Genomic DNA, 14,673 nt, shown 5'->3' with positions numbered 1-14,673 from the left:
TACGATTGATGCGATGGTGGTGTTGTTGATGTTGTTGTCGTTAGGAGTGCTTTATCGAAATGGGTTATATTTTGCGCGATTTTCCCCCATTTTCTTGCACGTACATCTTATTCCTACACTAAGCCCGCCTCCTTGACCGGGTCACGGTGATGGGTTCGCTGTGGACAGCTGGTTTGCTTTTCAGCATAAACCGTGAAGCTGGTAGTGGTGGTGGTGGTGGTGATGGTTGTGTTGGTGGTGTTGGTGGTGACGATTGTGAGTGTACGTCTGTCTACATGTGTTTATAGTGTAAAGTTCACACAAGGAGCCTATTTGTCGATTGTCAAAAAACATTTCGTGTGCTTCAAATGCTAGCATTTGGTTGGCGATGATATTATACCTTTCTGTCTTTTACTGTTCACGTTCGCCTTCTGCTTCTAGCTGTCCGTTACGCGATTTTCGTAGCCATTCAAGTTTCGCTTCCATTTCCAATGCCTGTTTAGCTTTCTCCCGATTGGAAATGTCTACCGTTTTGTGTTAGTGTTAGTGTGTGTTTTCGATTCGCATTTTACGAGAGCCACCAAGCTACTAAGCTCTATCTCTGATGATCGGAAAACGGTGATCATGCATGTATGCTTTTGGGTGACCTGATCACGATCATAATGATGATGATGATGTTGATGATGATGATGTGATAGTAGACGATGTAAAGTGTAAGGAAAATAGTAAAGTATGTTTTGCCATCTCATGCGCATTTGATTGGTTCCGTCCTTGCTCTCCCCACTGTACTGTATAGCTCTTTGTAACATTATTATTGTTAGTCTTTGTTGAACCTTCCTTTCACTTCCCATATTTGTTTCGATCTAAGATTAAGTTACATCTGCTCCCGCGATCTTCTGCCCTTCCGCTTAAATGGATAAAATTGTTAACACTTCGTGCTCTCTGTTAACGGTATCTACTTGTGTTTCAGTGTTTTGTGTTGCTTTTAACCTGCTACTGCATCGTCCCGGTTTCTGCCTTCCGCTTCCGCCTTGCCTTTGCACTTGCAAAAGGGCCACCCACTTGCTCCCACTTTGACTACGATGATATACAATTAATATAAGAATAATATTTGAACTATGAATTCTCCATTTCAGCGGCCAGTGTGTTGTGCCACTGCGCCATCCGGTCTCACGCTCACACTCGATCGCTCACACTGAGTGCCTGCAATGGCATGGCACTGCATCATCACTTACACTTAGCAGCACGCTTAGCAGATGGGTCGGCGCAGTTGCATTGCCGATGCACCGCGCAGCCGGCCCTATGAGCTGTCGTCCGTCAGACCCCGTTGGTGATGGTGATGCTGCTGCTGCTGCAGACTGTGGCGTAAGCTGTGCCCGTGATGATTGGTGTGCGATCGTACCGAGTCCGTGTCTGTTTCGCCGTCCGAGCCGTGCAGATCCACCGAGTCCGATTGGTGGCCGAGCAACGATGCGCGTGATGCGGTCGAGCCTTGTGTACCGTTGAGTTCTTCCATCGCGGTTCGCTGTAGGTGCGCCGCGGACATCGACGAAAGATTCTCGTGCAGTTTCATGAGGCTCTCGACATTTTTCGCCAGCTGTTCGGGCGTACTGATACCGGTGACAGACTGCGATAGGTTCTGTCCGTGATGTTGCTGGTCGTTGCCAAGGTTAACTCCTAATCGGTTGCTGCTGCTGCCGGTGGAGGAGGTGGACGAGGCACCGGGACTGGCCCGCTCGCGCTTAATGCTCTCCGGGTGGAATGCTATCGGGGGACTGGTGGCCGCTCGTTTAGTAGCCACTTTCGTGTGCAGGGCGGCTGTGTTGGCATCCTCGGCACTGCCCACGGAGCCAGCAGCGGCGACCGTCGATCGTAGCTTGCCTTTCAACAAGTGATCGAAGAGCGCACTGTGGCTAGCAAAGTCGCCGGACTTTTTGTCGAGGCTTTGCCGAATAATGTCATCCAGAAAGGAGCCTCCGTTGGCACCGCTGCCGTCGTACAGCTGTTCAGCCATCTCACGCACACTGCTGCCCTTGGGCAGGGCGGTCAGATTCGCATTGGTGCTACCAACGCCGGCCGAACTCGCCTTTCCACCCGGAAAATGTCGTGAGTCGGCTGGCGACAGTGCACTAGCCGTGGCTTCCTGCTGGAAGCGTTGCATAAGCGTCGGGGAGCTAAACACGTCTGGTGCGGGTTGGCTGCGGGCATAGTCAACGCTGGGCATCCCACTGAAGCCGGTTGTGTGGGGCCAAAAGAAGGACGCTCCGTAGCCCATGGCCGAAGCATCGAACATTGGCATCTTTGCACCGAGCGCACCGTTGGGCGAGTTGTTCGGAAACTGTGCCTGTTGCACCTGTTGCTGCAGATGATGATGGTTCTTGCCAGAGTGGCCAGCCAGCCCGGCCGCTCCTTTCGAGCCTGCGCCAAGGCCCAAACCACCCTTGCCCTTGTCCAGGCCTCGCAAGGACGATGCCCCGTCCGACGACCCTTTGCCGGAGGATGAACCTCCAAGCCGGTGGTCGTCCAGTCCGGGCTGCGGTTTTGGTTCGCGCTTTCTCGGTCGCATCAGATGCCTTTCCTTCACCTTGTACTCGAGCGTTGAGTGGGGCACGCCGTAGTAGCTGCCCGCTCGGTGCACCGACATTTCACCGCGCTGCACTGCCTTCACTGCCTCCACCAGACTGTCTCGATCGTAATTGCGGTACTTGCCCCGCTTCGGACGTGTGCCTTTGCCTCCGGTGCCGGTGTTGTTGGCTGCGGCCGCCGCCGCCGCCGCCGCCAGCTGAGCCGCACTCCCGACGGAACCGAGCCCGGCGGCTGCCGCGGCCGCACTGCCAAAGTGTGAAATATCGCCGAGCGTTTTGATGACGGAGATGCTGGGCCGTTTCATTTGCTCCATCTGCTGCTTGTGCATGATGTCCGATTGCTGATGCTGTTGGAAGTTCTTGCTGATGCTACGCGCTATCACATCGTGCACGGAGAGCATTGGCTTACCGCCGGACGTCATTCCTGGGGCCGAGCCATGACCGGAAGCGGGCGGGGAAAGGGCAGACTCTCCCTTTGCAGCACCGCGCAGGTTCATCAAGGGCGGCGATATGACCGACAGGTGGTTGGTCTGCGCACTGCCTCCAAGCGAGGCTCGTTCCTGCTGTACTGCAACCGACGATGCCACGGACAGCGAGGACAGCGGCGAAGAGGATGAGAGCGACGAGGCCAAGGACACCTGGGAGGAGGTGGGCGCTGACGCGACACCCCCCATGCCAGCGCCACCAGTTACGGCACTGTTCAGGAGGCCGGCCTGTGGGCTACCCGACGAATGCGGCGTTCGGGCGGGCGTTCCGACCAGACTGCTGAGCACGGCGGCCGCGGCAGCGGTCGGCGGAGACGGGGTGGTCAGATTGTGATGATGCAGGTGATGGCGTTCCAGGTCTCCATTTTTGCTGCTGGCCGGGACGCCGGGAACTCCTGGCGAGGCGCCAGGGGCTCGTCCGTAGGACGGAATCTTCAGAATGACGTGCGGGTCATCATTCGCCACGTCGTTCAGCTCGAGGGAGGATAGCGAAGCGGGTGTGTCCGGCGTGCCTGCAGACATAGTTCGCAGTTTGCCCTGCTGCTGTTGCTGCAGCTGTTGCAGGAACGGAAGATAGCACGGATCAATTGCAGTGGCTGCCTGTGAGGCGCCTCCGTTCGTGCTGAGGGCCGCACTGAGTGAGGGTGATCGCGCGAGGGCCGCGTCCAGTGCAGACGCGTTTCCCAGCACACCGGAACCCGCCGGAGCAAGTCCGTGAATGGTGGGACTTGGACCGCCGGCACTGCCAGCCACGGACGGTTGTATCGTGGCAGCGGCCGGTACGCTACCACTCACGCTTGCCTTTTTAATTTGATCCGCCAGCAGCTGCTGCTGGTCGATGATCTTGCGGAGGAGTTCGGGCAGCTCGGCCAGGGCCTGCTGTGTCTCGCCCGATGCTTGCGCGGTCGCCGTTACCTGAAGAATGCGCTCCACCTGCATCACTAGGTTCGGATTGAGCAGCGTGGACGCGGCGGCGGCAACCAGCGGTGACGACTGTGGCGGCTGCGTAGTTGCGGGAGGCGTCGCCGTAGCAGACCCCGCTAGACGTGGCGTGGTCGACGGCACGGCAATGGATTGGGAGCTGGGGTGCGGTTTTAGACTCATGCCGGCAATGTCTAGCGCAGCCGGCTCGGGTGTGGCATGCTGGGCGGGTGGTGTCGCAGTAGCGGGCGGTGTGGGTGTCAGGTTGGTCTCGTGCGATCGAGGCGTCCCGGTTCCTCCGCCGCACATCTTCATCAGCATGTCGGCCAGCACCTGTTGGGGTAGTTTGTCCAGCAGATCGCCATCCTTCATGTCACCGTCCTGCGAGTCCTTATCGTCGTCGTCCTCTAGCAGGGATGACATGCCGCGCTTGCCGCCTAGCGCCATCTTGTACACCTTGTTGCGTAGCGTCGAGCGCGGGATGCCGTACTGCATCGCTGCCCGGCGCGTACCGAGCCGTCCGCTGAGTATGTCCTGCAGTGCATTCTGCAACCCATCCTCGGTGTAGGTCTTGCGTCCTCCAACCGGTGACAAGCGGGGTTTCGCCCTAGCAGGAAAAGGGTAAATCAGAAAAGCAGGTGGAAAAGCATTAGTCGGAGTTTGATGGTTCGAAAATTGGTTTTCAAGTGAGACAAGTGCGACAAGAAATGTTCCAACGCTTTCCAGCGAATGGCCAATAGCCGAAAATTCGTCCACTCCGACGTAGGCTTGTCCGGGAATGTAATGCTTGCTGCAGCAAAACGTCAGCAAACGTGATTTTTCATTAGTTGGCTGTCGTGGACAGAAGATTCTACTTCAGTTTCTTCACGTTTCGGCCTAACCAATCTAAGCATGGGTGTATGTGTAGGGTTTTTTTTCTGCTCCGCTTAGAATACCGATTTGCGTAAATTTTTCTCATCTTCCAACCATTCGAGTGTCTGCACGCGTGGGGCAGTACAGGGCATCTTCGTTCCAGGGTCGCGTGTGTGTGTGTGTGTGTGTGTGTGTGTCTGTAGTTGCCTATACACATATCGCTAACGCTAGCATCTTACTATTCCAGACACTTTTGCTTCTTCCTTGCCACCCTTGGTCTGCGAATTGCGCGAGCGTCCAAGGGAGGAAATGCAGGAAACGATGCAGGGGAAAGAGACGGGGGAACAGCGATTGTGGTGCCGGTTTTTCTGCACGAATCCTCTCTTCACTGCTTTTCACGAGCGAGCAGTGGGGAGGAACACCATAAGTGGTTCCCTCTTGTGAGGTGCGGCTTGGTGAAAAATTTTCGCCAGTCAGAAAACAAGTACCACTCAGGAACCGTGTGCTCAGGGCCGGGGACCATGGATGTGATGTGTGTCGCCTTACGTTGTACACACACCCACACACACGCGGCGCTCAGATGTACCGGAAAGGCACGGAACCCAGAACCAGGACAAGCGAAGGCGCACACGACTGCCATTCCGACACAAAAGCGCGAATATGGCTTAAAAAATAACGTGGCGTAGTGAGCACGGTAGCAAAAATGAAGCACGATACTCAAAACCACCGACCGAAATAGGGGGAAAAGGGGTGAGGGAGGGTAGTAGCTAGCCACCTGTGTTTGCCTGTGCCACCTCCACCTCCGTAGGAATAACAGCAAGGAAGCCACTTTCTACGACCACTTGCCCTAATTCGGTCAGCAGCTAAACTCGAATGTGGAAGAATGAAGGGATGTACGTCGAAAGGAAGAAGGATTTCATCCTCACGCTGCCTAATCCTTCTTGTTGTTGACGTCGCACAGGCGGCAGCAGTATACGCGAGTGAAACAATTCAGCTTTAACGGCACATTTTTGGTTTGTTTAAAAAGAAGACTAAGGTAACGTATTTTGCTACACTTGGGATCGAATTTGATACATCGCAATAAGATACACTTGCATTTCCGGGTCCCTTCGGTTTCGAATTCATCGTTCAATGGTCGCCAGAACTGGAACATCTAGCTGCGCCCAGTTTCGAATTAAACATGATCTATTTTTATGGCAGTTCAGTCAGTGTATGTGTGTGTTTTTCTCCCATTTTTCTGTAATATTTTTTGTTCAGACACGCGTAGTTTGTTTGTCAACGGATTTTTTGGAGGACCCGGTCATTGGAATAAAACCGCAGGCGGCTAGAGTTGTAGCAACAGAGCAGACGGTTAGAAGAGTCTTCAATCAATCGAATCGTAGCAAAACCAATTCAAACTGATAGATGCGACGTTAAATCAATCCCGTCTGACCATCCGTTGTTCGCCAGCTCGTGCGGTGGAAGGCCAATAAAGTGGAAAAAACAAGGAGATATAACCCTAGCGGTGTCACTGGTGATGGGCGAGGGAAGCAGGCGAAGCGATAATTGCATCATAAAACGTTTCCACTGTGCCGTCGGGGTGCTAGCGTACAGTATCGATGGCCCAGCGCGTCAGGTTACTGACCAGCTCAACTTCACGACGGCACGCGGGTACCTTCGATGTTCGAGGGCCGGGCGTGGCATAAGCATCGAAGGATCTTCTTATCTTGCTCCGTGTCTCGTTTCGGTTCAATTCGTTGTTGATTCGCACGACGACCCGACGTTTGCCTGGTTCAAACTGCACAGACATCTGTGGAAGCAATGACCATGGTGCTGATTATGTCGTTGCTTTCGGGGTTACACTCACGGCCATTACTGGATTCATCCCTCAGCTTTAGCCCCGCTACTCCGGACATTTCGCCGCTCCCGCAGTCGTGCAGTGCAACAGAATGCATCTTGGATGTCTTGTGTGTAGGTTTTTTTTGTTGTGTGTCGTATCCCGAGCGCTTTATGCGTCTTTCAATCGTCCTCGGGTTCGATTGTCAGCATAAGCATGGGGTACCGTGGCGGTTGTTAAAACTGCGACTTTCCGGGCAAACAAAAACATACCAACCAGTCAAATGGGATGAGAGAGCTTCGCGGAGGCAGGGAAATAGAAAAGCTGCGACAAACTCTCGCACAATGTCAAAGCTGTGGCGGGAAACAGGGAGCTGTTGAATAGCTAGCTGCCAAGATAAACGTCTCTCCCTGCGAAAGGGAGTGAGAGCGAGCGCGCATTTGAGAGGCCACCGAAGAAGAATCCAAAAAGGGGTGTCATAGTCGTAGGGCGACGACCAGAAGGAAGGTTTTAATGCGATAGGGGATGCGCAAGGGCGCAAGCAGTAGGAGAGCATGTCTAGACGTGTCGATTTTTGTGAGGCCTCTTGTTCGGCTGTTGGCCCAAATTCCAGCGTCATACAACCACATCCACCCTGCCACAAGCCTCCTTTGCTCCTCTGCCCACCCAATTCGGCTAAACTGCGGGAGGGATGCACCAATGCGCGAGGGTGTGGAAATCGGGTTCAAGTGGTCGCGTCATTCCCAGAAAACTTTCGCAGGCAGTTTTCGGTGGATCGGTGGTGTTTGGTGGGAACCGAAAACAAAAACGGTCGCGACGTGGTAAGGCGACGCGTTTCGCTGCGTTCAGCGTTGCATCCCCCTTCTAATGGTAATCGGGTGCAACAAATTTCCTCGAAATCTGGTTTGTCAATAGGGGATCGATTTTTTTCTTTCTTTGCTTTCGGCACCTTTCTTCTAGGAAGCGCAACCTCGTACATTGCAAAAACATTGAGTCGAAAGACACTTAGAAAGAAGAGCTAGAAAGAAGGTAAGGAATGTAAAAGCTTACGAATTGCATTGGCACTTGCATTCGGCAACAAGAAAAGAAAGTGCAAATTGTGCAAGTTGAAGCAATCGTGGTTTGATTTACACGACAAATATATGTACACAGTAAATATTTTTAGTCGAATGTTGAAAAAAAAAATTATATTCATCGTTAAATTTTCTTAGCTGACTCTAAGACCCTCAAATTTTCATTTACACATACGATTATAATATACTTTTTAGGCACAATTGAAGTCGTGGATGAGGTGTCTACATTACAATCCAACAGCGTTGCTTATATGCACACCAACATCATCGACGGATCAAGATGGTTGTTGTTGGTTGGTTCAACAGTGGACCGGTTTCTTTTTTAGCGCCGGTTCTCTTTTGTGTCGCGTTTTGCTGCGATGCGTTCGTTTAATGGCGGCCGGTTTAGAAGAATCCGTTTACGAAGCTGGTGGGAAGTAAAGTGGCCGAAAACAAAGTATTAGGAACGCCTCCGAAAATTGCTGATCAATCTGCCAGAGGCCATGTTGATTTTGAGATTAGAAATGGTTGATGATCGTTTAGGTGGTAATCGAATATCTAGGTGCCTAGGTGCTTAAATAATGAGGTAAATTAAGAATTCTCAATGTTAAGAGTACGGCAATGCACAAATAAATATGCCTGGCAATATTAAATCACTGGAAAACAACAAACTGTTACACATTAAAGTAACACCAGTTAGATCGTCACGTGCCAAGTGCAGGGATTGCCGCAATACGATGTAAATGTACATGTGCACAAGCTGTCGAAAACACGGTTGCGGCACCCACCATGTTCGAAATAATTTGGAAGGAAATGCTAATATATATTAGCGGCTTCACAATGTTTCGTTGGTAGCAAACCAGGGCGAAAGAAAACAGAAACGATAAGCTAAAAAATAATCATTTGCCTTTCTGTGTTTGAGGTTGACGGTTGCTGGGGGGAGGGTTGGAAGGGATTGGCTTTTGCCACATTATTTCTTTGCTGTACTCAAACTACTACGTTGCGCAATTTTGTCAGAGATCTGCGAAATGTAACAGCTTTTCAAGTGTGCTTTAAAGGTCATTTTTTAGATCTGCACTTGTTGTCATGCATACTAGCCTAGGATGCATACTAGGACATACAAGCAGCTGATTAGCATATCAATTGATGTTTTATGAAAGGTTGGGTTGACTATTTTGCGTTCATTTTGTAACACAGAACACACTGATCCACACATTCACGCATTTAGCTTAATAAACCTCTCTGCTACGTTTGGTGCTGTGTCTTATGCTGTATCTATCCTCTAAACACTTCTTTTTGAATAATATTTCCCACACTCTATCGAACTGGTCTTATGTACTTATCAGTGAGTTTGAACTGCGTGTTAAATAAAAGAAAATTGATAAGCATGAAAGTCAGCAGAAACGCAAAAAAATAAATGATAGAACGTAACTAACGATCCACAAAAAAATCGTCTCTACAAAGAGATTTCTCTTAGCTCTGTCAAGCTTAATGTAGAGTTTCCCTTAGAGGCATCCTGCCCAACTTTTTGGAACGCGATGCATTTGGCCGCAAATAAGGGCATATATGTGTGTGTGAATGAGTTTATTTTTATGCTTGTGTATGTACGTGCGCACATGCGTTTGTTTGTGTGCTGTGTCTATGAACGTTCGTGTGAGTAGTAAAGAGCAGTGCAACTCATATATTTTTCTGAATGCATTTTTTGTGCATAATGTTTTAACGTTTCGGTGCATACCGGTCCTCTAGTCGGCTCCTTGGCGGACGGGTATTACTACATTGTGCATTTTCAGTAGCAGAAAGGTAGCAGAAAAGAATCCGTTCCCGTCCCTAGGGTGAGGCGAACGCCGCAAAACGGCTGGCCCGTTGTCTTGTTTTCTTCCGCCGTATCACCTTTTACCTTCCATAACAAGTTAACGTTGGAAACGTTGGCAGTTGCTTTGTACAAGAGCAATGCAAACATAACATTTCTCACATCTCATTCTTCGTATTCGGAGCGGTTCTAGCCGGCATTACTGGCTGACCATAGCATGTCCTGCGTTTTCTATTCGGTGCTATGCTGTATTCGGTACATGATCCGCCGAGGCGGACGACGCTGCACACGCTTGTGACGACATTGCAAATGACGCTGATAGAATGATGGCACCGGCACACAAGGTGGGTGGCGGCATCTTTTGGCGACTAGCCTTCAGGCAGCGTCATCCATCCGCCGCACCGACCGAACGCATACTCTAGATATATTCGAACGTGCATCCGTTCTTTGCTAAGTTTTTCAAGAACTCATACACTCACAAACAAATACAAGGACCGTACAGAGCAAGGTGTGCAAAAAAGTGCATATAGCACGTGTTAATATCATAGGCTTATATAGATGTTTTGTTTTTCTCTCAACTGAAAACATGAGCTCGGTGGATGTTTAATCTACACTCAGAGTATCAAAAGACGATATACATTTTTTTTTATTAAAATAATCTACACATTTGTAATATGTTTTCTACCATCAGTTTCCATCAGCAATTTGCATTTCTGTTGGGTGAAATGGGCAAAAATTAAGGATAACTGACGCTAGTCATTACAAAGTACATGTGGTATAAAATGTGCAATGTGACAGTGCCAAAGCATAGCAATTATGCTTTTCATTGCTGTCGAAACCCAAAAGTACAGCAAAAAATCAGCTCAGACAAGCAAAAAAAATAACACATACAAAAACACACACCTTGAATATAAAACAAAAAAAGGGCGAGGGAGGTAGAAAGAAGGCAAAAGGCACCCCAAACACGCATGCACAAAGATTCGAACCTTCAGTTTGTGGTTTATTCGTTTGAAGGGTGAAGGACTGTAATGAGCATGTTGGTGCATTTTCGGTGCATTGAAGCCGGTGCATGTGTGCATTCGTATTCATACCAAAGGTGCACCGGGTAGCTGGAACGGAAACGTTGAACCGAGGGAGGGGAAAGGGATCTTGATTCGAGCCACCGAAAAATGCATTCTAACATGCATGTGTGCACAAACATACCCGACGTGTGCATGTGTGGGCCATGGCCCCTTGTGCGCTGTTTTCGGGATGATATTTTTGCAATGGAGGATTACGGAGTGAGTAACTGTGTGTCTGTATGTGTGTGTGTGTGTGCACGAGTGGGCTGTTTTTAGGATGTAGAGGAAATGGAATGATAGAACCCTGTGCCAAGAGAGACTAAGATAGCGAAAAGTATAGCAAAGGGTTTACGGGGGGAAAAGAGGAATGAGGGCAGAGGCACTGAGTCGCAGCACGAAACAGGGAGAAATGCATGTGGGAGTGTAATTTATGCCACCGTCAAAAAAGCGTTCTTTAAAAAACTTCACCAACACTTATGCACACACACACATGTATACAAAAAGACAAAATAAATCTCAAGGAGAGAGACATGCAACTGGCATACAAAAATCGTACCGTAGGAAAGTGGAGGCAGTTTTTGTAGGTTACGAGCTGCGAGACGTAAACATTGTACGGCAATTCGTCCTTTCTTGGGACTTTTTTGCGTTGTTTCCTGCACGACTATAGCTTGCGCGACAGGCTTACACACACATACACAAACGTGTCCGCTCTGTTCCTGCGGTGAGTCGACCGAAGATGGAAATGCACTTTTCTGCAACGGGCACTTGGGGTCCAAGGCGAATCGGAAACGAACCATCAGGCGGTGGAATGGTGGCTAATGAACGGTAGTATAAAGCCAACCATCGGGGGCACTACGACGACGACGACGATAACGACGACAACGACAACGACGACGATGACGACGAAAGACGACAACTGCAAGCAGCACACCTCCAAAGCTCGAACGTCGTCATCCCATTCTCTGGCACGGTATGATGCATTCCGCGTATAGGTTTTCGGACCATGATGGCGCTGCCGGGGCTTCGTCTCGTTTGGGATGAAGGTTGCAAGGGTGCAAGTTTAAAATTTTGATGAGAACTTGCTTTACTTTTTTCCACCCTTTTTGTGACGCGACAAAAAAAAATGCATCCAAACATTGCGGTCGATGGATTGGGACGGCCACGGTGTGGCAGTGTGAAAGGGTTTGTGTGTGTTTTTTTGTTGTTGAAATTTCGCACTCTCACATGTGAACCCCTCATACAACTAAGCAAATGTATGTGTGTGTGTTGGTGTGTTGTGTGGAGTGTTGGTGACAGAAATGCAAATTCAGTGTGAAATGCACTCAGAGCGGGAAGCCGGAGGATACTGCCGGTGAACGGTGGTGAAGGTGAATCTAAAATCCTCGATCACAAAAAGGACTAAGGCATGTGGAAAGAAGAGAAAGATATGTGTTTGACAGCACAAAAAGAACGAGAGAGAGAGAGAGCAGAGAGAGAAAGAGAGAGGATACACAGACGAGGAAAAGGAGAGAGAAAAGGAGAGAATAAATGCATCGTATATGCATTTTTTCTTCTTTTGAGCCAATAAAAGGAAGGGCCGTCCCAAAAGGAAGTTCCTTCCGCAGTTTTCAATCACAGCGAGCAGTTGCAAGCGAGCCAGCCACCACCCTACCACGGATTGGGCTGATGCCGTTGGAATGGGGGGGGGGGTCCAAGGGAATGTCCGGGGAAAAATTCGTTGCATCGAGTGCAAATGCATCTGAGGACGGCGAGCCCCTGGCTGCATACGTAGCTCGTAACGTGTCGCGCGTATGGCGTACACCTTTGAAGATTCGGTTCCTTTTCCTTTCAAACGGGTAGCGCAGCTAGCGCAGGCAGCATATAATACCAACGTAGTAAGTTGAACGGAAGTTCGGCAAGTTCATTAACCTTTCTCTGGAAGGGCAGGCCCGCGCGTTGATGGGAGGGAGGTGGGGGGTATTTGTGTGTGTGTGTTTTTTTATGAAAATTTGATGACACGTCCTCATGCGGTGGCGACAGCTTAGTGCTCCATACATGTATGGGAGAGCGCAAAATTTTGATAATTTATCGATTTTTGCTGGAAACGAATTCAAATTACATCAAACGTTCCACGTCCAATCGTTTGAACTGCCTCCAGGCATACACATACATAAGAAAATTGCCTTATATTGTTTCTTTTCAATGACACAACCAACGTTATCGAGTTTCCGTAAGACTTGGTTAGCTGTTACAATATTTGGCATTCACAAAGGCAGTAGAAACTACATCGTTTTGGGACAGATTAGTATGGTCCATTCGTAAGAAGTTGCCAATAAACGGGCGATGCTGTTTGTAAATTTATGACGTTTTCTTGAATGACTATGTGACAATATCATCATATCAATAAAGATGGAACCACATCTACTTATTTTTTGTTACAACTTTTATCACATTGTGTATGGCGGAATTGGCACAGCGCTGGGTTACGCCTGTCGAAGGTATGTTTACCCCTTTCATCACTCTCGCAGTGGGTTATAGAAGTCTTTGTTGGATGAAGAGCCTTGGGCTCAAGAAACAAGGCCTGAAACTTGGGGTAACAGGTATGCTTATGCCGCTCCCCGCAGGACGTACCGTTTGCGTCGAATGCGAATCGATGTGATTAAATATTTTAAGGTCATATTTATTATTTATGAAACTCGCGTACTCCCCTAAACCCTACGCCTGATTTCTGTGCATGTTTCGGGGTTCCGACGGTGGCGGTGGCGAACGTTGCAAGAATCTGAACAGTGGCAGTGGCGGCGCAGGAGGTAATTTTCGATTAAAATTGCAGCAATGCAACGCACCATCGTAGTTCAATGCGATGCGGCAAGCGCTCGCTAGCGCGGCAATGTGCGCTGTGTGTGCGTGTGCTCTCGTGCCCCCCCCTCCACAGCAAGATTGTCCCTTTCGATCGGTTCGGGGGATTTTTTCTCTCCTGCCGTTCGGCCCTTGTCAGTTTCTTTGTCCAAGAAGATTGGCCGGCACAACGTTGCATCGCGGCCAAATATGCGTGCCGTCGGCGCTGGGGCACTAGGCACTATGGGATAAAAAAAACATACTGGAGGAAGGAGGGTATAACCTCGAGGAGTGTGGGTCTGAAATTGCAATAAGGAATAAAAAACACAGCATGCGAGAAAACGAATCAACGCAAAAAGGTCACGACGACGAGCGAGTTTGTGAGGTCGCCACTGCGCGACGTAAGCCCTCCATCATCATCGTGGTCCGAGAGGCGCGAAACGCTGCGCTACGCAAGTGGCATTTCGTAATGTTGCTGACATTTGATGGCCGATCAGTGGTTGATCCGCATCCGGCCGAGATTGTGCGGTGTGTCGGTTGTGTTTTGGTGTGGCCGAGCGTTTTGCTGCGTTAACAATTTATTCGAGCCTCTTTCGAGCTAAACACCTCTCTCTCTCTCTCCCTTTCGTTCGTTTCCTCGCGAAATGAGATCAAAGGTGAGTAGGACTATGGTCACATAACCGGCTGCCATCATTCGAATCATCCCTGCCGCACTAGTGGTGCAGCAGTGGAAGATTGTTTAGAAAATACGTTGCGTTACAGACAGCACCGAACGACCACCCGCTCTATTACGAGCAAATATGGAAGATAACTGTTCCCGCAATGACACCCAAGCACTCAAACTTATCGTGTTACCTTCTGGTTATTTAAAACATGATGATAATTTGCCACGTATCACCATTACCGTGGTGCTCAGGTGGCTTTCATTTGCTTCAAAGCAAACTCGTTTTCGTTCAAAGGAATGCGATCCATCCCAGATATTATTTTGACTATACGCTTCTAAGAATATATTCGCGCGAAAAGGGAAGATGCAAACTAACGTTTGTCATACACAAAATCGTTCTTGTACCATTAAATGGCCAATTATATCAGCTTGATTGGTGTCGCTGAAACATTTATATGCATGTTTTGTTGCATTTTAAAGTTGCGCTTGTATCGCTGTCAAATATTCGGCAACAAAACAGCAACAGATTCGCAAAAGGAAGGCTAAAAAAACCGGCCAGTCTTTCACCTTTACTGTTTGGGTTTCAAAGATAACGCACGCTCGATAAAAAGAAACAAAACCATTTTTAATCCAT

At 49.3% G+C, this 14,673-nt stretch overlaps 1 protein-coding gene across 13 annotated transcripts in view; it reads right to left on the bottom strand.

Annotated features, from left to right (window-relative positions):
• The window catches only part of LOC120907331 (mushroom body large-type Kenyon cell-specific protein 1-like), a 112,817-nt gene that overhangs the window by 18,017 nt on the left and 80,127 nt on the right, over positions 1-14,673 (bottom strand). For all 13 annotated transcript variants that reach the window (XR_005740513.1, XM_040319061.1, XM_040319064.1 and 10 more), the window contains one exon: positions 1-4,577. This exon is cut by the window's left edge. Coding sequence is in view for 12 of the 13 variants with exons in the window: in XM_040319061.1 (XP_040174995.1) it covers positions 1,280-4,577 (3,298 nt within the window). In the remaining variant the exon portion in view is untranslated. The remainder of the gene's footprint in view (positions 4,578-14,673) is intronic.

The sequence above is a fragment of the Anopheles arabiensis genome, chromosome 2 (assembly GCF_016920715.1).
Source record: "Anopheles arabiensis isolate DONGOLA chromosome 2, AaraD3, whole genome shotgun sequence".
NCBI classification, from domain to species: domain Eukaryota; kingdom Metazoa; phylum Arthropoda; class Insecta; order Diptera; family Culicidae; genus Anopheles; species Anopheles arabiensis.
This window is presented reverse-complemented; position numbering and strand designations above follow the sequence as displayed.